The following is a 27,414-nucleotide window of genomic DNA, read 5'->3' on the forward strand; positions in this document are numbered from 1 at the left end:
TGAATTCCACAAACATTTAATAATAAACTCTGTGCCAGACATAGAAAACAAACTATGGTTACCAGAGGGGGAAGGGCTGGGGAGAAGGATAAATCAGGAGTTTGGGATTAACACATACACATTACTATATATAAAACAGATAAACAACAAGGTCCTACTGTATAGCACAGGGAACTATATTCAATATCTTGAAGTAACCTATAATGGAATAGAATGTGAAAAAGAATATATATAAATGTATGACTGAATCACTTGGCTATACACCTGAAACTAACACAATATGGTCAATCAACTGTATTTCAGTAAACAATTAAATAAATAGACTGTGCCAGATGTTGTGCCAGGAAGCAAGGGGCTGGGGGGAGAGGTGGATACCACAGGGAGAAGGCAGGAGCCGTGCCCTCATGTAGCCCACAGTCCAGTGAGTGTCTAGAAGGAGGTGTCATCCAATTTCAAGTCACAGACCAGAGCAATGAAGACACGCTTCTGTCCTGCTATCTTCAGTGTTGGGAGATGCCCATCCCACTTTGTTTCAAACCTTCCAGGTCAACCATAATATGAGGATATTATAAATAGGTTGAATTCATTTCTCCTCTCAAGGATCTTAACTTTTTCAAGAAGGCTGGTTGCTCAATCTATGCATTCTTTTGCAGGAAATCTGCTTGTAGCCTACCACAGAAAAGTAAGAATACTGCTTGCATAGAACTGGGTGTAAAAGTGCCCAGGATGACCTAATTAATTGCCTTCCCTCCTTGGAAGAAACATGAATGTTCATCCCCTGACACACCAGTCTTTTTATCTTCTTAGTGACTGATCTGAATGTGCTGAATGTCGAGTTCAGGGAGTGTATCTCTCTCCTGCTTTTTTTTTGAAGTTTCCTAGACAAGTCTTAAAAGGGTGTTTTTGTCTTACTTTGTTTTGAAGTTTGCTAAATTCTTAGAAACCTCTGGATGGCTTAAAAATATTTTTAGGTTATGCTAAAAGTAGAGTCTAATTTTATGCAAAAGAAGCTCTTAGAATTGCCTGAAAACCTAATTTTTGTGAATAGAGTAACTTTTGGATTGAACATTCCTAAGTTTCCTTTCAGTTTTAAAGAGCTCTAAGATCTATGTCATAATCTAAGAGATCTTCATTCAGTTTTGAGCTTTAACTCACAATGATCTTCCACACGTGACATTATTTTACTTCTTTCCTTGTAGCCTTTCTGTTCTGAGATAACAAACTTCTAACTCACCAGAGAGTGACTTAAGCTTAGTGTCTAATGTGGCATTGCTGTGACTTTTCTTTAAAAAGTCATTTTTATTTCTATCAAGTCTACTCTCTCATCTGTTTGTTCTATAAATTCTAATTTGCTGTAAGAAAGTACAGGGGGGTGGCGTGTCTCAAAGATGGACTCCAGGAGACCACACTTGGGAATGCAGGCCCTATGTAGCCTATTTTTTATTGCCTGTGACCTGGCCTATGACTTGCAGTAACCGGCAGAGTGTGGAGGCAGTGATTTGGGGCTGTTCTGTGGTCTAGACTTTAGAGGATTGGCAGCTTCCTCTTCCTCCTCTGGGAACATTTGCTTTTGGGGGACCTGGGCTGACATGAGAGCAAATTCATGCCCTGCAGGAGAAAGCACATGGGGAATCCATGTGAAGAGGCTCTGGGATGGAGAGGGGTGAGGTTCAGCCGTCTCAGTGTCCTGGTTGAGTCTCTTGATGACTCCAGTCTGACCTGCCATCTGACTTCAGCTACGTGAGAGACTTAAAAAGAGACCAGCAGAAGAACCACCCAACCAAGCCCAGCAACCCACTGAAAAATGGGACCAGAATTGGCTGTATTTAAGCCCCTAAGTTTTGAGGCAGTTAGTTATGCAATGTAATTTACAATGTGCCTCACACCTTTAATCTTAGGGCTCCAAACGAAAAGAAAGGGAACTGGTGTCCTCCAAATACTTCATACACTAGCCTGAAGACCTCTTACAGGAGAGCAGGCTTTCAGTGCGCTTGGCATCTGCATTAGTGAATAGCAGTATTATTCTCGATCAAAAAACTCATCAAAGAGTGGGATTCTCTCTGTCCTGGTCCTCACCAATGCTCGTGGTTTCTTCTCGGCTTTCCCCAACTCATCTGAGTCAGAGCTGGAACTGTCCCAGGGAAGCTGTCTCCGAGCCTCTTGTTCACAGAGCCAGGTTTCCATTTTGCCAATTTTCCGGGGACCATAGTCACTCCTTGATTGATGTTCCAAAAATTCTTCATTCTGTGAATTTCCTGCAAAGAATTAAAAGTTCATTTAATTTATTTTTCCCTGGCAATGATCTATTTTTTTAAATCCTTAGGTTTTTATAAACACAGAATAATTTGCTTGGTGTTATTTCAAATATATATATATATATATATATTTATACATACATACATATAAAGGATTCCAACCGGTGTCTCTGTAAGATTTAAAATAATTTTTCTTGTTATTTAAAAAGTCTTTTTCTGATCTTCTGAAAGTTGCAAGAATGGTACAGTACATACCTGTGTACCCCAGCCTATCAACAACATTTTGTCACAATTTTGCTTCACACACACACACATATACACACACATACTTTTCAGCTGAATCATTTGAGAATTAGTTGCAGAGTCACTTCTCCCCAAAACACATCACCACAAATCTCTAAGAACAAGGGCAATTTTTCCTATGTAACCACAAGACAATTATTACACTTAGGATATTTAACATCGATACAATACTGTTTTCTAATATATGGTCCATATCAGATGTCCATGGTGACCCCAATAATGCCACTTTGTTTGCCTGTTTGTGTTTCATTTTTTAGATCCAGGACCCAACTATGATCATGTGTTGCATTTTATTTTCTTGTCTTTTAGTGACCTTTAATTCATGAACATTCCTCTATCCTTTTTGTCTTTCTTTTCTCTTTCCTTCCTCCCTTCCTCCCTCCCTCTCTCCCTTCCTTCTTTCCCCTCCTTCCTCCTCCTCCTCTCTCTCTTTTCCCCTCTCATCCTCCAGCTCAGATGGAGTCATCTGGAGGTTCAGGAAACTTTCATCCTCCTCCTCCACCTTCATTATCTTCTTTTTTTCCTGAGACTGACATTTTAAAGAATCCTCCTCCTCCACCTTCATTATCTTCTTTTTTTCCTGAGACTGACATTTTAAAGAATCCAGGCCAATTGTTTGGCAGAGTGACCCTAAATTGGGGCTCTGATTGTTTCTTTGTGATTAAATCCGTTAAACATTTTTGGCAAGAATGTTGCACAAGTGGTGATGCCTAGTGCCATTTATTGAACATTTACTATGTTCTAGGCACACTGTGTACACTTTTCCTAACCCTCCCATCAGCTCTGACTTTTGTATCAGAATCACCTATGGAGCCTTCTAGAAACACAGATTCCTGGGTCGCACCCCAGACCTACAAAACTAGAGAGCTCAAATGGTCAGGGGCTTTTTTTTTATGTTCTATTTTTGGGGAAGAGATTTAATGTATTTTTTGGTGTGGAGTTTTATGCATGTATGTCTTTATTTCAGCTTTTTATTTAAGCAGTACCCAGAGCCCTCTTAGAATGCGCTACAGAACAACATGGCTTTATTCCAGGAAGGTGGCCTTAAGAAAACAAAATCTTAACGATCACTTCCAAGCTTGGAAAATCATCCTGGATGAAACATCCAGGTTTATCCCCCAGTCTGACGGAATCAATCAATCACAACTTTCTGAATGTTGTCTTAGCGACAATTGTTGATCAAATCTTATGGCATATTTTATTTAAGCCCAGGACATCTGAAGTTGTATATTGATATAAAAGAAAAATCAAGCATTTCAATATGAGGATTCATGCCTTGGGATTCAAGAGATTCCTTTCAGCCTCCCTGAAGGGCAACCTTGTTCTCCCTTTGAATATCACTGTACGTACTAGATTGTCTATTTACATAGCGCTGAAAGTGAACGATAGTGCATTTATGCCCTGAGCCCTAATCTGTCTCCTGAGCTTTGATACACTTTTTTATACAACTGGACACCTCCTCTTTGATGTCTCCTGGCAATATGTCAGCTGCACTATCTCTTTCTGTCACAAACCTGCCTCTTCTCCCAGTTACCCTAGTCCTGCAAATGGTCCTTCCTTTGCCCCATCATTTGTCTAGTTCTTCAGGAGAACCCATGAATCCTCTTGGCCTTCTCATTGTCTCCACACACCTACATCTAATTTATCACCAGATTCTGCCAGTTCTCTCTCCTAAATATCTTGTGTCTGGCTCCTCTCCCTCCCCATTGTCACCCTTCTCCCCTGGTCCAGACACCAGCTCTCACTCGCACTGCTGCTACGTACTAACAGCCTGTCTCCCCGCATTCTCTTGTGTCCCTTTTCCATCCATCCTCTGCAGTGCAAACAGAGTGATATTTAGAATACAAACCTGATAGTTCACTCCCCTGCCCCTTCAAAAGCTTCCCATTGATTTTAAGATGGAGTTCAAAGTCCTTATAGGACGTGATTTATAAGACCCTGTGTGCACTGGGCCCTGACTATGTCTCCACAGTCATCTCAAGTCAATTCTGTCTGCATCTCTCTTCTCCATCCAGTGTCTAGCATCCGTCAGGCTCCCTCCCACTCGAAGGCTTTTGCACCTGCTGTTATTAATCACAGTTTTGAATGTCCCAGCACCCTGGTCCTTACACTCATGTGCTCACCTGCCCCCTTCCTTCAGCTGCTTCCTGTCTCAGCTTAAATATCACTTCTTCCCAGAAACCTTCCATCTCCTCAGATCATTAGATCTCCCAGTTAGATTCTCACTGGACTTTCCTTTGTTTGTTCTCTGTACTGTTGTGTAAGTACCACATCTACCCAGTTCAGCAAGTATCTGTTGAATGAGTAAATGAATAAATGAATGAACCAATGAGCCGTCAGAGAATTTTGAAAGGCAGGAAGTATTGGTAATTGGGACCTGGGAAAGGCTTCATTCATTGGGGCCAGGGGGTGTCAATTATCTCTGCTCTACAAATGAGCCCAGAGCTACTAAAAGCACCACTCAGACTGGGAACAGGGATTTTCTGCCGACTAGAGGCAGGAGCTTTGAAACAGGAAAAGAATGTTTGTTAATGGTGGGGTCTAATGTAATATTAACAATAGTATGAGTCTCGCAATACTCTTGGTGTTATGATAATTCTGATCAAAAGTTAGTGGGTGAAGCAAAAGTCACATGTTCAGTTTTATCCTTGAAAATCCCGTAAGCCACTCATAAAACATAATATACAAAGTTTTATATACAAAACATTAAAGTTTGAGAACTTCCGAGCTAGATATCTTATTACTTGTTACATTTGGATAAATCTCCATTTGATTCTTTATGGTTGCTAGCTTTTAAAAAAAAAAGAAAAGAAAAATATAACCTTTAAAACCTAAGTGGTTTTTGGGTGAGCAAAGTAGAGGAAAGTGTATTCAAAATTAATTTGGGGAGAGAGGAAGGAAACAGAGGCCTATTGGGGAAAACAGGAAGTGACTGTAGGATCATACAAAGCATTAAAAAGATTTGATGGTTTTGTATTTTATAACATGGGTTTTAAAAAAATGTATTACCACTATATCAAACCCATAATTCCACAGTTAATTCACAGACAAGACTAAATGTTAAAAATAAAACAAGATACCTTAAAGGAAAATACTAAGTAAGTAATAGTATAAGTGACCAGAATTCTGAAGGTGACATTCAAATGATGTATGTAGAGTGACACCTCCCCTGAAACAGTTATTTTCACTATCAGACATCAGTTCCATCTTTCTTCAGTTTGGTCCATAGTCATATGGTACTTTACATTTTATATATACTTTCACACATTATTTAAATTTTACATAAACTCTACATAATGGACATAATGCATTATTCCCATTTTACAGATGTGGAAACAGATTCATGGAGGTCAGACGACTGAGAGTTAGCTATAATCTTTCTCTGTGTAGAATAAATCTATATGGACAAATAGAGCTAATACTTATTGAGAGGCTACTGTGTACCTCCTATCTACAGTAGGAACAAGAAAAGATTATAGCTCCCATGGAACTTAAATTTAGTAAATGTACTGTCAGGGCTCAAATAAAGGACTCTGATTCTAAGTTCAGTGCTTTTCTCCTCACTAGACTCATATCATGGCTTCTAGAAAGGGTAGGGGCCATGTAAACATGTTAAAGCTCATAGAGTTGTATGCCTAGAAGAGTGATGTTCCCTTTGTGTAAGTTGTACACATTGTATATGACACAGATGTATGCAATTTATTATATAAGTATATGTAGAATATATGTAAAGCATGTGTGATTTCATTTTAAGGAGGCAGCAGAAAACGGAGACTGATTTTTTTACCTCACAAAAGACCTGAAACTCTCTACCTTCCAAAAGAGGGAACAAGAATATAGCCTTGACAATATATAGGACAAATATAGCTTTAAATAAAAGGAGCTGGGTACAGAGGAAACTTAATTACTAAAACTTCACTAGCAGAATGCTCAGGGAAGTCTATGATCTTGGCTACACTCCACTTTGAGGAGAAAGCAAAGTGAACTGCTTTTAGAAGACAGAGAAAGAAGTCAAAGATCCCACTTGGAGATAAGTCACAAGGAATTTTTCAAGTACATGCCTACCAAGTGGTGAGGTCTGTAGGCATTGCAAAAGGAAGCCTTCTCTTGAGAGATAAGTTGGAAGAGTCACCATCTCTACGTTTACAGACTTTCCCAAGATTGTCCTGACAGAGCTCTGGGCCCCTGGCTCCTGATGAGGCTCTACGAGGGGGTGGGTGGGGTTGCACATGTTGGAGTCACAAAGACCCGGCCTTGAATCCTGACTATGTCACATGGGGGCTAATAGTAACTCCTACGTTATAGGCTGTGTGAGGCTTAAATGTGATAATTCACGTTAAGGGTGAAGCACAGTGCTTGGCTTAGAGTAAGCATTCGATAAACCTTAGCTGGAACAAAATAAAGCAGCTTTAATTTTTTTAATTTTGTTTTATTTTATTAAAAATTTTTTTGAGGGAGGGAGGTAATTAAGTTTGTTTGTTTGTTTATTAAAGGAGGTACTGGGGGTTGAACCCAGGACCCCATGTATGCTAAGCACACACTCTACCACTGAGCTATACCCTCCCCTCAAAGCAGCTTTTAAAAGTATCAGGAGAGCAGAGGAAAACCCCTTCTCCACGTGCCACTGCCTCCCCTGGTCCCTCCAGACCTGGGGCATCTTCCAAAGGCTTCACCAATGCTGGCTTTTTTGGCCTAATCTCAAGCAATGACCCTTAGGTACCTAACTTCAGCGGAGGCGCTTTTCTCATTATTTTGCCCGTATTTTTTACATGGCAAACACGGTTTATCTGTGTGACTACACAGCGTATCTCATTCTGGAACTTGGGAGTGTGGGTTCAATAGATGCCCCAAGTAGATTTTCCATTCTTCAGCTTTTTCTTACTTAATTAACTCATTGATGAAGCATCTTGCTCCTTGAGCAGGGGCAGTGTCTCAGCTGGCGACTTGGCCTCTTAGAAGCTCAAGACCTCCAGAGACGCGGCCAGTATTTCCGTAGATCCACCAGTGGTCGGTCTCACTGGCGGGGGACTTGGCCCGCAGCACAGCAAGCTGTGTGTGTGAGCAGTATCAGACATTTGCTAGCGGTGGGTTTGCTCTGAGGGGACACAGACAGGGAAAATTTAATGAGACTCTAATTGGTGGGGCAGCACAGCGCAGAGTTTATGAAAGCAAATGTCTGTTAGAAATCACAGAGCAGTCTGAGGCCACTGAGCAACCTGGCCTGGCTGAAGGGTTAGCGCATCGGGGTTAGGAGTTTAGACTATGTCCTCAGGCTGATGGAGACTCACTGAAGGATTTTTTTTTTTTAAGCAGGAGAGTGATATGGTCACATCTACATTTCATAAGATTATTCTATATTGCAGTGCTTCTAGACCCGTATTGTGCTTGAGAATCGCCTTAGGATTTTGATAAATGTAGGTCCTGATGTAGGAAGTCTGGGGTGGGGCCTGAAATTCTGTCTTTCTGACAAATCCCCAGAGATGCTGCTGGTCTGTGGACAACACCTGGATGACCAAGTGGAGCAGTGGTTCTTAAACTATCAGGGCATGAGAACCATGGGGGCGAGGGGCTGTTAAACTTGGATGGCTGGGCACCCCCCTGCAATCACTCCAGCTGGAGCCGTGGCTAGTTCCCACGTGAGGCTGGTGCTGGTGGTCCGGGGCCTGCACTGAGGACCACCGAGGTGGACGGTTGATGGACAGAGGGTAGGACCTGAGGGAGGAGTGCAGTCAGGAGGCTGCATCAATAGCCCTAGTGTGCATCACGACCTAAGGGTGGCACAGGGAACAGGGAAAGAGGGGAGGTTTCAGCACCAGGCAACATCAACATGACTTTGTGGCTGACTCTCTGCAAGGAGAGGGAGCAGAACGGCTGCAAAGGCGCACTGTCTCTGGCTGAGTGACAACAGCGCTTGGAGGCCACGCCCACTGAGACAGCGGGAGGCAGCATGAACAAGCCTGGAGAGGGCAGTGATGCTGGATTCAGTTTTAGACGTTCTCTAAAAGGGAAAGGGTGGGTGGGGAGAGTGTCTGCACACAGCACCAACCTGGCTGATACCAATTTGCTGTTTACTGTATCTCCCCATGTTTCATTCTCTTTACCCACGAGATGAGGCTCTTTTGCCTTTTCTCCTCCAAGGGATGGTGCAGGGATTGCAGTCGTGCATGTACAGTACAGTGTTTTTCTAAAAAGAGACACCTCACCACAGCGCTTAAGCTGCTGCCTTTTCCTCCCGGCCATCCAAAGTTAATGACAACGTGCCCATTATACCCCAGGGAGCAGAAAAGCAGCGGGAACCCAAGGATACCTATTTGCTGTCCTTCCCTACTCCACCTCAGAAGTTTATTTGATAAAGTTTTAAAAACACTTGAAATATATTTTTTTAACTAATAATATTACATGACTCACCTGGACTTCTGTTCAAGGTTTCATCAGGCAACAAGGTGAAAAAGTCACCGCTGTCATTTCTTGGGATGCTTTGAAGGATTTTCTTGGCTTTATGGTCCCTCTGTTTTTGCTTATTAGTTCTTGCATCCCTGTGAAGACTTTTCTTCAACTCCACCTGGGCCTGAAAATGATCCACTATAATCAGTTAGTGTCCTCCCCTAGAGCAGAACAGGTCAACAGATCAGCCACTTTGCAGACTGTGTGCTTATCTGTAGACATCTGTGGTCCCTTCAACAGAACACAGTTCTGTGTTCCTCTTAGATGGTGTGGACACTTTCTTCATGTGCAGGTTTGTTAGGAGAAAGGGGAGCATGCTTACAGTCTCAAAGAGGTGAGGACCTTTGTAAGAAACATTTCTCCGTTGGCTAGCGGATATATTCAGAATTGCAGAAGACAGTGACCTCAGGCTCATTCAGTAGGGTGAGGAATTTTGAATATGGCATTTACAAGAGACATTACTGTAAAAGGGTTTGTTCTCAGAGATTTTTCTGTAAGATGAGTCTATGGCATAAATTGTAGAAAGATGCCTCGTTATCAAAATAAAGATCAACTCACCCCCCACCTCCTTTTTACTAAAACAAAAAAAATTAACCCCATTTTCCTGCTGAAGCCAGAATGTCATAGAAGCAACACATTTAAAGGGGGGCCTTGAGACATAGATACATCCTTGAGCTGACTGAACACAGAGAAAAGACTCAGCAGGGCTGGTAGCAGGAGGGACCTTGCTGTCTCTTCTCAACTCCAGCAGGTGAACCTTTGGCTCCAATGACTAAATTGAAAATGCTGGGTAAAGACTGGAGATGGATGCTGAACTATACTAGGTACCAGGGCAGTGATTATGCAGAGTAAATTTGATAAATATGACACTCTTCTCCTCGTATTTACCTCTTGTCTTTTACGGTTCATTTCCAGCATCTGCATCTTGTGTAAATACTGCCTTTTCCCAGAAGGATGCATTGGCATTTGCATCTTCTTTTCCAGTTCCTGCTATGAAAGATGACACACTCATTAGCATGGGGTAATTATTTACTGACTCTGCAATCCACGATTTGAAATCCGTTTTGGAACAGAGGGAGATCTTAATCAATCATTAGTCAAAATCCATAGAGATCTCTTGTGCTGTCAAAGGTGGACAATTGCAGCTCCCTGACGAGTCCTTAGTGCAGCTTAGTCAGTAAATGAAGTCACAATTTGCTGTGTGTATAATGTAGTTTTTAAGGTTCCTATAGAGTTTTGCAAACCTTGAATGGAAATATCTTCCCGTATCTCACTTTGGCAAGATATCACTTCCTATCAACAGATGCTTTTACTGTCATCCTACAGTTGTGTTCTGGTTGGATGAGACCTGCTTCTCTCTCCCTGCCTCTTCTGCCACTGAATAGTTACCTGGCTATGAAATTAGAGGGGAGCCACTGCATGGTTAAATGGAACCTATTTCTGTAGGGTGTACCCCCATATTCCAGTATAAGCGCCGGTACACTGAAGTTTAGGAAGGATCTAAAATTGATTATTTGTGACTTGGGTGACCTCCCCCAGTGCATCATAAATTCCAGAGGCACAGTGTGGACAGTTATTGAGGGCAGCTGGGGTGAATATACCCTCATTCATCACTTGCTGTGGCCATGAAAGGGAAGGGACGTAGTAGCCAAATGGTCCAGTGATACTTCTCATGTTGCCCTGTGGACAGTGATCGTGTTGGCTGATATGAGCCTCAGGGAGGGGCCCGTCTCCGAGGGTGCTGTCAGTATCACAAACATGGCCTTGAGGATCTAAAAATAGCTGGACATCTTTTATCAAATCAGCCAGCCACATGGCAGCATCTAGATGACTCCAAAATGAAATCAGGAGAGGAAAGTGTTGAAAATCTACTCCTACCTCACAGTCCTTATTTCCACGTGAGGGGAGTTTTCTCAGCAGAGTGTGGCAAGTGTATAAAAGGAAACAGCTCTACAGAAGACCCTTTCCAGGGTTACTTTTTGGTGAGGTTGTGGTCTATAAGCCAGGACCCACTCATAGATAGGATTTCCCCTGGAAGCTGAGAACAAAGAGCAAGTTTTAAACCGAGAGGAAGAATGAAAGGGGATAGTTATGCTGGATTTTTCACAAAAATCACTTGTAGAATCACCAGTGTCCAAACAAAATTCTTCTCTCATCTACATCTCCCTGTTTGCACCAGGCAGCAGAGAAAGGCTCAGAGTTCATCAGAGAGGCAAGAGTAATTGCCAGTTGGAGGTAGGCCCAGGAGAGAATGGATAGCTTTGGAAAATTCTACCTCTGAATGACTTAACGGCTAGCTTTGCCTTTGAAGTCTTCTGTGCAGGGAGTGTGGGGAAAGCAAGGCCCGCCCCCCAGTTCCTTGCCCCCTCCGGGTTCTGCTGCTGCTCACCTTTGCTCTGTGACTCCTCCCGGCTTCTTGCTGGCTCAGGAGCCTTTCAGAAGTAATTACTTGTGGCAGGTCAATGGGTTCAAGCTTCTAGAAGTCCAACATTTAGAGCACTCAGCATTCCTCATGCCATGAGATGATGAGACATAAAAGCCAGACATTAAACTATCTTAACACCCTGTATGTGTCCCCGAGAGCACACATGGGAGGCGATTCCCACACGATTACCATCATGTCTGTGCAAAAGGCTCTTCAGCCTATCTGGGTTCTTTAGTGTCTGTTGCACTCCTGCCAGTGACTCATTGATCCAAATGTTGGTCGGAGAGTCAGAGGACTAAGAATCCTTTTCTGTCTGCACTGAGGGACCACATCCACGGTTACCAAATAGGGGTCTTCGAATTTTAGAGACAAAAGAGGCACTGGGAAGTTACGTTACTTTATTCATCCCTTAACTACCCAGGTAAACTGTTCTGGTCCTTAGGAAAGTGACCTGTTTTTAAGATCTCCAGAGAAGCTCCCTCAGCCTCCTCAGTGATAATTCCTGGTGCTTATGAGGCACATTGAAAATGAAAGTGCAATGTGCTAACGAGCCTTAGTCGTGGATTTTTCTAGCAGAGGCTTGGCTTTATGGGGGAGGTGGTACTAGAGTTTCACGAGGTCACTAAGACTAGGCAGCAGCTGATGAACTAGTAGATCTGCCTCCAGCCCCACTTGTCTCAGACGACTCAATGCTGGAGTGCTGGGAAGTGGCTGTGGAGGCTTGGGACACCAAGGCTGGTCTCTTCGCATTGACATGCAGTCAGGGACCTAGAGGGTCACAGAGTTTGTTCACTAAGTACTTTTTGAACGACTGCTACTTGCCAGGCATTGGGGTACAGTGGTTCATAAAAATGGGCATGGTCTCTCACGGAGCTTACGATCTATGGGGAAACATACACTTTTGCTTGTGTGATTATTTGATTAATTACAAACTGTGTGATTAGTGCTTTGGAAAAATCTACCATGATAATATATAACTAGAGGGCTCCATATTGGAAATGGGGGTGTTATGAGTTAAACTGTGTTCCTCTCAAATGCATATGTTGAAGTTCTAACCCCCCACCCCCATCCCACACCCCTTGCCGGCCGCCCAGTACCTCATAGTGTGACCGTATTGGGAAAGAGAGATCTGGCGGATAAAATTAGTTAAGATGAGTTCATACTGGAATACAGTGGGCTCTCAGTCCAGTATGTCTGGTGTCTTCATTAAAAGGGGAAATCTGGACTAGACACGCACACAGGGAGAACCCCAAGTGAAGATGAAGGCAGAAACTAGGATGATGCCCAGGAATGCCAGGTGGTCAACAAGCCACCAAAAGCTGGGACAGAGGCATGGAACAGATTCTTACACATGGCCCTTAGAAGGAACCAATCTTGCCAACACCTTAATTTTGAACTTTAACTTCTAGAACTGTGAGACAATACATTTCTATCGTTTTAAGCCATACAATTTGTTATACTCTATTATTGCAGCCCTAGAAAATGAACTCAGGGGAGAGAGGGGCTGAGGAGGTAGTCCAAGAAAGTTTCCTGAGGGAGTAATTTTTCAGCAGAAGTTGGAAGGTTGGGAATTTTTAGGGGACTGAGGTGTTCCAGGCAGAGGGAACAACGTGAACAATAGCCCTGAGGCAGGAGAGAGCATGATCTTTTGAAGCAAGTGCAAGAAGTCAGTTGGCTGCAGTTGAGAGTGAGAGGAAGAGTGGCTCAGGCGGGACTGGGCAGGTAGACAGGGGCCGATCCACGCACGGCTGGACGGGGCATTCCTAAGACATTGCCTTCTTAAATGCTGCGGGCAGCCATTGACATGTGTTAAGCAAAGTAGTGACACGATTACATTTGCTTCTAAAAAATGGTCACTCTAGCTGCCTAGGAACTAGACTGAGGAAGAGCAATTACGGATGTGGGTGAGCAGTTAGGAGGACAAAGGTGATGGGCTGGAGGCTCATTGGGGGAAATGGATGGGCGTTACAAATATTTAAAACTGACCAGGCAAGATTCATGATGGTTACTGAGGAGAATGAAGTGCCCAAATGACGTCCAGACACAAGGGACGGGTGGCGCTGTCATTCGCTGAGACGAGGAATCCCACAAGAGGGCCAAGTTTGGGTGGAACAGAGAGGAGAGGTCTGTGCTGGAGATGCACGTTTGGGAACCATCCCTGGGGAGAGAATGACTGAAACCGTAGGATAAGTGAGGTCAGGAGTGAGAAGAGCAGAGCCAAGGACTGTAGACTTGAGGAGCTCCAGCACTGAGAGGCTGGTGGATGGGGATGAGTTGGCCAGGGAGACTGAGAAGCTATGGCTTGAGAAGCAGGAGGAAAACCAGGAGGATATGATGTAGCAGCAAACAGTGCGAGTACTGCTCCCACCTTAGTCTGATACTAGAGGCAAATCCTAATATATTTGGAAATTATTGTTCATTGTAGTCTGACTTGTTGCATTGGCTAGGGATAGGCCTGGCAGTCAGCTTGGCTTTCAAGGTGACCAGGGTGAAAAGAGAGGGAGAGACCATGGAAAATGGATGCTGAGGGTCCAGCATTCATAATGGGGAGCACGAATGGTGCCTTGTGCTCCATACAGAACAATTTCCTGGTCCCTGGGCGGGGCCTGAGCTGCTGGAGGGAGAACAGCCAGCAGTCCTTTCTGGCGGAGCAGCCACAGGGTGACCGGGCAAGGAAGGGAGAAGCGCCAAGGATGCGGAGGCAGGAGGAGAGACGAAGGGGGAAGAAGTCATCTTTATGTTACATATGTGCCAGGTCTTTACACTTGTGGAAGGACGAGGCTTGGAAGTGGTTTGTTTGTTTGTTTGTTTTTTTTAAACAAAATAGCCAAGAGGTAATCAGTACTAGTTAGAAAGAGGATTATTGTTGTCCTGGCTCTCAACTCTGCAGAGCACGAAGATGCAGGGCACATGAGACCTGCTGGCACAGGAAGCAGCCGCTGATCAAGTCAGCACCCTGAAGGAATGGAGAAGAAAAGGAAGGCGGAGGGAGGCTAGGGGGAGGGATCTCCAGGGAGGGAGACTCAGTAATGACCGAGGTGGGGTTTCAGGGTTAAGGAGAGAACAAGGAAGTGTTTGTGCCATGCATCCCCTGGACTTGGTTCAAGATTCGGTTCTCCCTGGTGATTGAGCCCATACACCTTTGCAGACACTGCCGCCCATCATGTCATGCTCACAATGTGTCATTCAATCCTCCCGTGAACCCTGTGGATAATTATGATGATTCTCCATTTCAGAAAGGTTAATGGCTTGTGCAAGTCTGCATAGTTAGAAAGGGCCAACTCCAGGATTCAAACTCAGGTCTGCCCAATTCCAAATCCCATGCTCCTTTCTCCATACTTGTTTCTAAACTTGGTTTATCATCAGAATCTCCTGGAATTGAAAAAAAAACAAAACAAAACTTCCTGGGCTATTCACTGGGGATTGAGATTCAACAGGTCTGGGACATGTCCTGGGAGGATGGAATATATATATTTATATTTATGTAGATATATTTGTATATATTTACATGTATATATATTTAATAAAATTTATATTTTAGAGAGATTTAGGTTCACAGCAAAACTGAGTAGAAAAGTATAGAGTTCCCATATACCCCCCACACACAACCTCCCCACTATCAATATCCCTCACCAGCGTGCTACATTTGTCACTGTCAATGAGCCTACATTGACACCTCATTATCACCCAAAGTCCACAGCTTACATTAGGGCTCACGCTTGGTGTTGTACATTCTCCGAATTTGGACAAATGTATAATGACAGGTATTCACCATTATAATATCATACAGGGAGGAGTTTACCTCTCCCCCAAATTCTCTGTGCTCTGCCTGTTCATCCCTCTCTCCCTCCAACCCCTGGCAACCACTAATATTTTTATCAACTCCACAGCTTTACATTTTCCATAATGTCATATAGTTGGAATCATACAGGGTATGTAGTCTTTTCAGATTGGTTTCTTTCACCTAGCAATATCTGTTTAATTTTCCTCCATGTCTTTTCATGGCTTGATAGTTGGTTTCTTTTTGATGCTGAATAATATTCCATTGTCTGGATGTATCAGTTTATTTACCCATTCACCTATTGAAGAACATATTAGTTGCTTCCAAGTTTTGACATTATGATTAAAGCTGCTATAAACATCTGTGTGTAGATTTTTGCATAGATGTGAGTTTTCAATTCATTTGAAAAGTATTGGCTGCTAGATTGTATGGTAAGAGTATGTTTAGTTTTGTAAGAAACTGCACCCTGTCTTCTACCACTTTGCATTCCTACCAGCAATATATGAGGGTTTTTGATGCTTTGTACCCTGGTCAGCATTTGGTGTTGTCAGTGTTCTGGACTTTGGCCATTCTAATAGGTGGGTAGTAGTATTTCATTGTTGTTTTAATTTTCTATGTCCTAGTGACATAAGATGTTGAACGTCTCTTTGTTTGCTTGGTTGCCATCTGTATATCTTCCTATCGTCTCATTTTGTTGACATTGTCTTTCACAGAATAGAAGTTCTTAATTTTAATGAAGTTCAGCTTATCAATTGTTTCTTTGACATATATATTTTTCAAAACTCTCCAGAAGGTTCTGAAGATTTCCTATGGTAGGTTCCACTGGCCTCCATACTGCCTTGACTCCAAAAAGGAATTACATCAAAATAAATCATGGAGGATTTGCTTGTGGAGCATTATTGAAAAGCTGAGTCTGAAAAAGCCAGCTATTTAAATACTCTCAGCTATTTAAGTTAGGCTATCCATAAATTCTAGGGCCAGGTTTTTCTTTGAAAGCATGAATATATATTATTCTACTTTCAGCCTCATTTTATTTGGATTCACAGTTCTGATGAAGGTTAATGAGTAGGTATCTTTAAGTACTCTCTCCAAGCAATTACTTTCTTCCTGGCCTTTGAAAAGAATCTAAAGAACACTATACTTCCACAAAGGGCACTAGATGGCAGCAACTAACATTGCAAAAAGAATCCCTCTGTTACATCATTTGCATTTGGCCTGAGAAGCACTGCAGGAAAGAAGTGTTGGAAAATTGGCTTCTCCAAACCAGTCAAATGAAATTGCCTTGGAATTCTGGGTTCATATCAATGTTCCTTTTCCCTCCCAGGGAAACAAGATGCCTCACTTTATCATCTTAAGAGAGAATACAATAGGAGGAAATACAGGAGAATTGGCAGAATGACACCTTTTAAAATTTCATGATATAAACAAATAATTACTTGTCTAAAGATTTCTGGATTATTTGGCTTCTCAAGCAAAACAAATGGTCAGGATAATCAGTTGGAGTGTCAGCTAGGAGTTTCAGGAAAGGAGATTAAATCAAGCATAAGTCACAGATCTTGGTGACAAGCATTAATCTGAGATGATTGCTTCTGTTTACTAGCAGGAAGAGAAAGGTGGGCAGGAGCAACTCAAAGACACTGTAAAGTTTATTTGGCATCATGACTTAAGAATATGTCCTTAAAGTTTCTGGGGAATAAGGTCAAGGTGTCCAAGTCAGATTAGAGCAAGGAATCTTAAGGCCAAGGAGGAATTTCTGATCAAGGCATTGCAATGAGTTCTTATTTCAATAACACTATTTGCTTCAAATATCTAGCAATGAAAAATAAAACATAAAACCAGGGACTAAGTTAAACTTAAAAGCTTTTGCACAGCAAAGAAAATCATAAACAAAACAAAGTAATAACCAGACTGGGAGAAAATATTTGCAAGTGATGTGACCAACAGGGCTTAATTTCCCAAACATACAGATAGCTCATATAATTCAGTAACAACAAAACAAACAACCCAATCAAAAAAATCAGCAGAAAATCTAAATAGACATTTCTCAAAGAAGACATACAGATGGTCAACATCACTAATTATCAAAGAAATGCAAATCAAAACCACGATGAGTGTCACCTGACACCAGTCGGAATGGCCATAATCAAAAAGACTGCAAATAACAAATGCTGGAGAGGGTGTAGAGAAGAGGGAACCTTCCTACACTGTTGGTGGGAATATAAATAGGTGCAGCCACTATGGAAAACAGTATGGAGATTCCTTTAAAAACAAAAATAGTTACCATACAATCCAGCAATCCCAGTCCTAAGCATGTATCTGGAAAAGACAAAAACTAATTCAAAAAGATAAGTGCACCCCAATGTTCATAGCAGCACTATTTACAATAACAAGACACAGAAAGAACCTAAGTGTCCATCAACAAATGAATGGGTAAAGAAGATGTATGTATGTATGTATGTATGTATGTATGTATGTATGTGTACACACACACACAGTGGAATATTACTCAGCCATAAAAAGAATGATATATTGCCATTTGCAGCCACATGGATAGACCTAGAGATTATTTCATGCTAAGTGAAATAAATCAGAGAAAAACAAGTATCATATATATGTGAAATCTAAAAAATAGTACAAATGAACTTATTTACAGAATAGAAACAGACTCACAGCCATAGAAAACAAACTTGTGGTTACCAAAGGGGAAAGACGGGGGAGGGATAAATTAGGAGTATGGGATTAACAGATACACACACACACACACAAACACACACACAAAACACACACAACACCATGAAACCAAAAGAGGTGGTCGGGCTTTAATACAAGATAAATATCTCTATGGGCTAGAAAACAGAACAGAAAACTTGAGGGGAAACTGACCCACAAGGCATTTAGGGCTCCTGATAGTTGTGAGTTATTACTGTCAGCTAAAGGAGACTTTTAAAATGCTCCATATGAGAACGGAAGCTAGAGCCAGGCTGAGTTGTTCTCATCTCTTTAGCCAGTACAAAAGCTGCATCAAAATGTAAGCTGAAAGATTTGTTTTACAGGCATTATCAAAAAGTTGAATATGAAGAAGCTAAGACTTTATAACAATAAATTCAAATCATAGATAAATGAATAGTTTTCTGAGAAGTATAAATGAGCGAAATTGAATCAGGAAGAAGTAAGATACCTATATGATGCGGGAATCAACTGAGGACCATAAAAGAAATTAAGTTAGTAGGAAAATTTCTCACTCCCCCCAAAAGTCCAAGTGGCCAAAGATGATTTCATAGGCCTGTTTTACTAAATTTTAAGGAACAGATAACAAATATTTTAGAGAACAGAAAAGAGGGAAAGGTAATCAAACTCATTTTACAAAACTAGTACAATCCTGAGAACAAAGAGAAAAAGACAGCGTAGGGAAATTGTACAACAACTCCACTTATGAAAATATATGCAAAAAACTTAAGCATATACAATTGAGCAATGTATTTCTCATGACCAAATAGGATTTATACCAGGAATGCAAGCACGGTTCACATCATAAAATCTATTAGTGTACTATATTGTATCAGCTAGTTAAATCCATGAGATTTAATCTGTAAGATTATTTTAATAGATTATTTAATAGATGGAGAAAAAGAATCAATAAAATTTAACACTCTTAGCATACTAGGAATAAAAGAAATGTCAATAATTTAGTAAATGGCATTGTGCCAGGTATCTTCCACTTATTTCTCTGGATCCATTTGCCACATGTCCCTACCCTGTTCTCTGCCTGTAAGGACTAAGCACTTTCTCCTGCCTTCTGGCTTCTCATTGACTTCATCCACGGAAGAGCCCTGGTGGGAAATCTGAGAGAAGAAAGAGAATGAGGTCAGGCTATTTCTTCCTCTGTTTCCCTCCCTGCAAGGCCATATTGGGTCAGCTGTGTCCCACTGTTCCTCTCAAAGCATCTTCTTCTACCTCAGTCTCCCTTTCTGGGTTCGAGGAGTCCCTTGGTCTAGATGTAGTTACTTCTCAGCTGCTACCAGTGGTTACTGCAATATCTCCTGTGGTTCCCCTTATCCAAACCTCCATAAAGTTTTAAAGAAAACTTCCTTGAATTATCCTAGTTTGAATGTGCCATCTGTTTTGGGACTCTGACCAGCATCTATCAAAATCCTGTTGCAAATGTATTTTGTTTTAAAAATCAGTCTTATTAATGTTGTAGGTAAGACAAGGATGCCTGTTACTACTGTTTATGTTCCACATTGCAAAGGAAGTCTTAGTCAATGCAAAAGTCAATAAAATCAGTACAAGGGACAAGAATCGGAAAGAAAGAGAAAAAAAAATTCTTGTTTATAGAAGATATTGTCTATGTAGTCTAGAAGAATCTATAGACAATTAGAATTACCAGTATATTTCAATCAAGTGTGGAACACAAAAATTAACACACAAAAATCATTAGCTTTCTTATTAACCAATAATAATCACTTAGAAAATTAAATGGGAAAAATACCTCATTCATAAGAGAGTGAAAAAACATGTTTTGTGTCAACTTGGCTCGGCCACAGTCTCCAGTTATACAAATACTAATCTAGGTGTTGCTGTGAAATTCTTTGTAGATGTCATTAAGGTCCATAATCAGTTGACTTTAAGTAAGGAAGATTATTTTAGATAATCTGAGCGGGCTTGATTCAATCAGGTGAAAGGCCTTTAGAACAAAGCTGAGGTTTTCCTGAAGGAGAGAATATATTTCTGGACAGCAGCTTCAACTCATGCCCTACAGTTCTAGTCTGCCCTTCCTTAAGGCCTGCCCTGTGATTTCAAAGTTGACTTGCCAGCCTCCACGATCATGTAAGCCAATTCCTTGCAATAAAGTCTCTTAATATATATCTATTTCTATAGGTTCTGTTTCTCTGATTGAACCCTGACTGATACAGGTCCTGAGAAACAAACATAAAAATATCTCACACAAGGCTGTGTGAGATTTCTCTCACTGTGGAGAAATCATGAAACATTATTGAAAGATGTAAAAGAAAATGTGAGTAAATGGAGATTTATGCCACGTTCATGGTTTAAAAGACTCAATGTTGTTAATGTGGTTAATTTTCCCCAAATGAATCTATGAATACATTCCAATCAGAATACTGACAAAGTTTTTTTGTGGAACTTGACGAGAAGATCCAAACTTCACATGGAAGAACAAAGGACTATAAATAGCAAAGACAATTCTGAAGAAGAATAAGGTGAGGGACTGACCATATTAGATATTAAGACTTAGTTAAAGGTACATAATTAGGACAGGGTAGAATTCCTGTGGATACACAAATAGACCAATGCAACAGAAGAGAGAGCCCAGAAACAGACTCATGAAGCTCTGGATATTGGATATATGGCAGAAGTAACATTTCAAATCAATGGTCAAAGAGTGGATGATTCCATAAAGAATGTTGGGGCAATAGATTAATCAAATGGAAAAAAACCCATAAAATTAGATTCCAACTTCACAACTGCTTACAAGTGATTTTCAGATGGATTAAGACCTAAATGTGAGAAGTTAAAGATTATAAACTTTAGAAATAAGAATGTCTTTAAGAGCTTGGAGATAAAAATTTCTTAGACAAAATATGAGATATAAAACATAAAGTTCAGGTTGAGAACTTTGACAACGCTAAACACTTTGTGTATACACAAACACACACATACACACAAACAAAATGAAAAGGCAAACTATAGATAGGAGATACTTGCAACACATATAACTAACAAAGGACTAGATCTAAAATATATAAAGAACTCTCACAAATCACAAAGAAAAAAAGATAACAGAAAATGGGCAGGATTAGAAAAGGTAAGGAAAGGGAGTAAGTTTGTGACAAACTGTCTTAAGACCAAAAACAGTATCATGAAACCATCCAGGTCAGAATCACTCTCCTTAACTCTCACTAGCTGTCCTTATGCTCAATTTTCTCTCCTCTCCATTCATTCATTCAACATTGATTAATACAATCTGACTAATCACCTGTTGTGTGCCAGCTACTGTTCTAGGCATTTGGGTCTATTAGTGAAGACAACAGACAAAAGTCCCTGCTTCTGTGAAGTTTATATTCTACCATTGGGGTGGGATGTGGTGGGGAGGTGGTTAAAAAAAAAATCAAAAACACAATGAACATAATAGACAAGCAAATTTCTTGGTGTGTTAAATAGAAATAAGTGCTCCAGAGAAAAGAAAAGATAGTGAAGGGTCAGGGAAATCTGGAGTCCCAGGGTAAAAACTGCAATTATCAATAGGTTGTCATATAAGTCTCACAGGGAAGGTGAGATTTAAGCAAATCTTTGGAGATGCCGGAGTCATCCAAGGAGATCACCTGAGAAAACTCTATGGGGTAGGAGCAGGCACAGGGCACCATCTCCACCTTAGGCTGGACCTGACGTGGTTGGATGAGAAGGTGCATCAGGCCAGAAGGAACAGTGATGATCAACTTTTCAACATGGGGCAGGTACCTTTGATTCAGGGTGCCTGGCCGAGCTTCTCACATCTTAGCAGTGCCAACTGGAGAACCTTAGTTCACGACCTGCTCCTTACTTGAGGAGTAGATGTTCAGGAAGTGGAGAGTGCCAAATATGAAACTCAAATTATTTAGGATGCAATTAGATTTGGTTTAATAATTTAAAATACTTTTATAATTTTCTTTGGCAGAGGTTGGACTATTAATTAGCATGTTATGGGAACCCAGCATTTATTATTCTCTCAAAAAACCCATTTGTGGTGGAAAATGTGCTGAGCTTCATTTGTGAAGATAATTATAGTTGAGATCTTTGGGAGCGTCTGCCAAGTTCCCAGTGATTTCCCTCTTTTCTGGGAGCTGCCTGTAGAATCTACAGTGAGTGACGGTTGGTGGGGGAGTTCCCCTGCCCACATTTCTACTGTGTGAGCATGTTCCCTTGTCATAGCTCACTGGAACAGAGCAGGAATCATGAGCAAAGCTGAGCCAATAATATCTTTTCTCCCAGGAATTTGGAATTGGAGCCAAGAGGGCCAGGCTAGTCTATCTGTTTGGAACTGTAAGATGCAAATTCAGAGTGGCCATATTTCATCAAGTGGTGCTGAGGATCAGGGAAAGTTGATCTGCAAGGAGAGATTAAAGCAAATGCACATAGAGAGTTCTGCCTTTTAGGTTCTGAGGCACAGCTCGACACTGAAGTCTAGGTGCCTCCCAGCTCTTGAGCTCAATAAAATACTCCTATATCCTTGAAATTTATCTCATTGGTTGCTTTGACTAGCCACTTCGACTTCCAATACAGTGATGCTACAGGTCTGAAGTAGCAGGGAGTGGACTTTCATTAATTTTTTTCCCCACCAGGGATAACGAGTCCCATTCATCCCTCTGTTCATTCATTCATTTATTCATAAACTCTCGTGGGATACATATAGTTAGTAACTGATGATATAAACTGAATGAGACATAGTTTTTATGCTCAAATAATTCATTTGTCTTGATTCTTAATTTTTAAGATGGCTGGTTAGGATGTGGGCGTGCAGTCTGTGACTCTGAAATACTAAATTTCTCTTTCTAAGTTTGATTGACTTGAGAGCATCAAAGCCTAACGTTAGCTTATTTAGAGTTGGCAAATATAAAAAGTACTTTGTGAACTATAGACTGCTACACAAATATTTTTCACTGGTTACAGGAATATCTTCTGTCTGAGTTATTGAGCTTAGAGGCTCTGCAGGAAGATATATTAAATGAGCTCCTTTGAAAGGATACTTTTGGTTTAGGAATAAAATACGAGTTTTAAAATTGTCCACTTTCGAGATATGCTCAAAAATTTAAAAATTAGATATCATTTTCATAGAATTACACTTTATTTTCCATTAACTAAACAATATTTTGAGGTTTCTAATATTTTGGGAAAAGTTGCTTTTTTTTGTGACCAAAAAATATAATCACTTCAAATAATGACTGTGAGCTTCTGGAGGAGACAAGTAAATAAAAACCAACTGAAACAGAAATAATCCCCAGCAAATGAGCTCAAATACCCTTGGGATTGTTCCAGACATCTGAGTGAGTTCTGCAGCAGGTGGGGTTTGGCTCCAAGTCCCTTTTTCAAATGTCAGTGATAGACCCTGCTCACAAGAGAGCCCCAAACCCTCCTTTAGCTGATGCTCATTTTTAAGGATCCACGCAGATCTCTTTCCCCTTCTAGGATGAGTGCTCTTAAAATTTATAGTCCTCTACAGGGAATTCATTAAATATTTATTAAGGTGAATGCATTTAAAGCTCTTGCTTTGCTGCCTTGGAATCCAATGTCCTCAATTTCAACACTCAGTTAGCATTTGGAATGATGAAAGAAAGGTTAGGGATAGCAGGGCTGTAGAGATCACTATACTGATGGTTAAGAGCACAGGCTTCGGAGGCCTGGTTGATAAGTGGCCTCTGTTGTCCTTGGGTAGGTTACTTGACTCCCTGAAGCACACGTATAAAACAAAGATAATACCTCCTTTCTCACAGAAGAGTATGAGAATTAAATGGATGACATAGATCAAGTGGCCTAGAGTGTATCAGACTTGTAGCAGGTGGTCATTAAATAGCAGTAGTGGTTGTTGTAATTATTTATTACAGTGACTTCCCTACAGTCACCCAACTAATCAGTGCAAGATTCAGGCCCATCATGCCTATGTCTTTGGTACTATACTCCCTTCTTTTGGTGGTAGTCTTAAAAGTGAAATCATTACAGAAGGAAATCCTAAAGAAATATGGTCTTGCATTGACAACACTGTCATTCTCGTTAGCTTAGTCATTGTCAGTATCCCTCTTTTATGCTTATAGTTGAAAAGGGATGTTACCATTAAATCCAAGAAATTCTTTATGAAGCCTTTTAAATTCATCTTACTTGAAGTCTTCTTGGTGGATGCCTTTTAATAATACTTGTTTCCCTCTGTTCCAGTGGGATGTCAAAATACATGGCCCCAGGCACTTGAAGGATTGGGGAGAAACAAAAACAAACCATTAGAAACAATTTACTCTTAAGTTAGACTGATCATTAGTTATTAGAAGTTGTTAACACAATCTTGTATCTTTTCAGTTCTGTATGTCTAACCAATAGGTGGAATGTGGAGTTGAAACATGTAAAGCAGGGGCCCTATGTAAATAATAAAATATTCGCTTAGACCCAGGATTTGATTTCTGATTTCCTCATTTCTTCCCCAGATTAATATCCAGAGGACGGGCTGAACATTTAACAGTGTATTGACTGCAAATATTATTCAAACATAGAATTTGGCCTGGAATATAGAAACGTAGTATTGATTTGTTTTAATTTCATGAAATTGCCCCCAAATAATATAGGAAATCAGAGAAAAATATAGCTCTAAGAAATGAAGGTAAGTTCTCTTTTCAGGTGGAATAGATAAATAGATGGATAGGTATTAGGTAGAGAGGTGATAAAGAAATGGAGCTTTAATGTATCATAGGAGTATCTAATGCTTAGTGTTGTATGTTCCCAATTAAATAGTCCCCCTAACTAAGGAAATGAATTCCCACAATTGTTCCTATAATACAACATACCAGTAATCTTCCCTGATAAAACAATCCAGGGCTACAGAGTTAAGCCTCATTAGGAAACAGGATCAAGAGATCCATGTGGACTTCATTTTTCAGCTTGGTTATCCTGGGTCCTTGAGACGACTACCAGGACCAGTGCTGCATGAATGATGGTCTTGTCCTTTTCTCTTAACAATCTGGAAGCATTCTGATTTCTAGATTGTTATGTAGACTATCCTAGAGTCCCCCTTTGCATTTTAAAAGGCAAAATCCTTGGGTAATTATGTGTTTCTATCCTTAAGACATTAGCATGATCACCTTAAGGGCTTCTCTGTGTCCTTATTTTCTTTCAAGACCACTGAGCAAGTTGGGTAAGGCAAAAAAGTTGGATTTAAAAGTGTAAATTTTTTCAGCAGAATTTTTTCCAGCAGTCTGACAACTCCTTAATTTTGTGCCATGATTTGAGTAATATCACTCCATTAGTTAATTTGATTCTCCTGAAATGGCATAGGCTGTGTTATTTTTACCCCTGATTTATCAGTAAAGAAAATCGATGAAGTAACTTGCCTAAAGACATACCATTTGGTATTTGTTGGAGCTGGGGTTAGAATATGGGCCCCTTGAAAATAGTGGTCAGAATGCACATTATTTTTAATGTGATTTTGCAGTTTCAAAAATGAGAACATTTCCCAGTTCGGACCTTAGAGTCAGCTTTTACCATTCAGTACCAAAATCTTAAAACTCCAGATGGAAGATTTGGATAAAAAAGGAGTTCTTTGATGAAACTAAGAGGAATATTCCTACTCACATGCTTAGGAAGTTGAAGAACATAAAAATATAGGCCATAGAGAACCAGTCAAAGGTTGTCAGTTCTACAGCAAGTAGCCATGAAAATCATTCTAGGTAAGATCTACTAGGTACCAAAAGAGAATATAGCTTCCTGGTCAATAATGGGAGCTTATTTGTGTTAATGATCCAGAATGTGACGAAAAGAGAAATTAACATGCACGTATACATGTGTATACATCATATATGTATATGTCTCTTCCCAAGTTAGAATGTCTGTTTAAGTATCATCATCATCATGGCTGTCATAAAACATGTTATATCTTGTAAAGTATTCCAGGAGAATTTATAGTCACTTCTGCCTCAGGGCTGCCAATCATAAAGGGAAAAAAATTCTCCTAGTTCTGCAGATGACCATGCAGAATATGGGGTTAGGGAGAGGATGTCACATCTGCTCATCTGTACTGCGATAAATCAATCCAGTTTGGGGTGGTTTCCAAATTCACATTAGAATGGATTCACTGCTAAAGCACTGCATTCAACACAGTAAAGCCTGATGCATCAAATGATACTGGAGAGGATGATTTAAATTTAGAATCTAATTGCAACATACGATTGTCAAAATTTATCACATCTTTATCTATAGAATTTTAATTGTCTGGCAGAGCTATGTACAGACATCAAAAGCACTATACACCAAGCTGACACAAAATGGTTTCCTTCTCATGTGGAATGGTGAAAAGCCCTTAGTACAGTTTACACACCCATCCTAATGTAGCCAGAATACTTTCAGTTGACAAACATTGTCTCCCCTCAAAAGATGGCCCCTTATATTTTAGTAATTTAGAAACTTTCTGAAATTATAGAGCTAGTCAGGAAAATCTATCAGTAGCTCTCCTTGGCCCAAATCCATTAATTCATGCTGGATTTTACATTTACCTGCAGAGTATCTCCCATACCCGGTCTCTCGTAGAGGTGGCAGCTGCCGTTCCAAAGCTTTATTCCGGTCCTGCAGTCTTGCGAATGAATATGAACTCTTTTCTTCCAGATTCTGAGTGAATGCAAAGTCCACAGGGCTGGCCGAGGGAGTCTCTTCCTCTTTGTTCTGCAAAGGTGCTACCTTGGTCACCCTTGGGTGAGCCTTAGCGTGGCTCAGGCCCATTTCACATTAAAGATACTCAAGGTAAAACCATGTGTGTGTAGTGGTTTGGGGCCTTTAATGTAGCTTATTTTAATCAAGGTATTTCCAAAGTTAACCCAGCTCTACAAAGCAGTCGTTTCCTTCATGACATTTCTGTAGCTTTATTTCAACACACTCTAACCCTCTGGCCACTTCCTGGGAGGCTGGTTTCCATGGAGACTTCCCGTCAACTGCTGCTTTGCCATTTCAGACCCAAAGAATCCAGTTAAACATTGACTTGGTTACGCTAATTTCTGAAAGACTTAGTGGTAGGAAGAGAAACCGCTATTGATCATTAAACAAATCTCTAACACCAGGAGGGCCATTAACAGAGATGGAGAGCAGAGGTTCAGAGAAGTCTTAAACTTGACCCTTTCATTGTACATACCTTTAAAAACCATCTGTAAGAACTACCAACAGGGAGGTCACCTTTGGAAATGAAGGGAGCTAATCATCCAAGGCTTTGTTAATCTTTCATTTTAATTGAAGAATTCATCTTCCAAATAGGAAAAGAAACAGCTGACTAGCTAAAATAATTTTATTTTTCTGTCAATAATTTGAATTCTCTTTGAAGAAAATGAATACATTACAAGAGGGCAGGGGACAGTAGGACTTTTCCCCTGGGGATGAGGGGACCCACTTCTTAAATGGTTCAAGTAACCTTGAGTTTTCAAAGATAGCCCACTTACTATGTTTTAAAAAAATAGAAAAAAAAAGAGTGA

General features: G+C 40.6%; 1 protein-coding gene across 2 annotated transcripts; it reads right to left on the minus strand.

The window, feature by feature from the left end:
* On the minus strand, positions 1–26,862 carry CCDC198 (coiled-coil domain containing 198). Of its 2 annotated transcripts, none has more exons than XM_010982969.3 (6): positions 26,452–26,862; positions 24,077–24,159; positions 11,392–11,478; positions 9,891–9,989; positions 8,967–9,126; positions 1–2,255 (listed from the first exon to the last, which is right to left on the minus strand). In XM_010982969.3, the coding sequence occupies exons 1-6, from the start codon at positions 26,672–26,674 to the stop codon at positions 2,020–2,022; spliced, it is 888 nt and encodes a 295-aa protein (XP_010981271.2). In that variant the 5' UTR covers positions 26,675–26,862; the 3' UTR covers positions 1–2,019. The 2 variants fall into 2 exon arrangements, with proteins under 2 accessions (XP_010981271.2, XP_010981270.2); XM_010982968.3 differs by having other exon boundaries at positions 9,891–9,992.
* Between the last annotated feature and the right edge of the window lie 552 nt (positions 26,863–27,414).

The sequence above is a fragment of the Camelus dromedarius genome, chromosome 5 (genome assembly GCF_036321535.1).
Source record: "Camelus dromedarius isolate mCamDro1 chromosome 5, mCamDro1.pat, whole genome shotgun sequence".
Classification (NCBI taxonomy): domain Eukaryota; kingdom Metazoa; phylum Chordata; class Mammalia; order Artiodactyla; family Camelidae; genus Camelus; species Camelus dromedarius.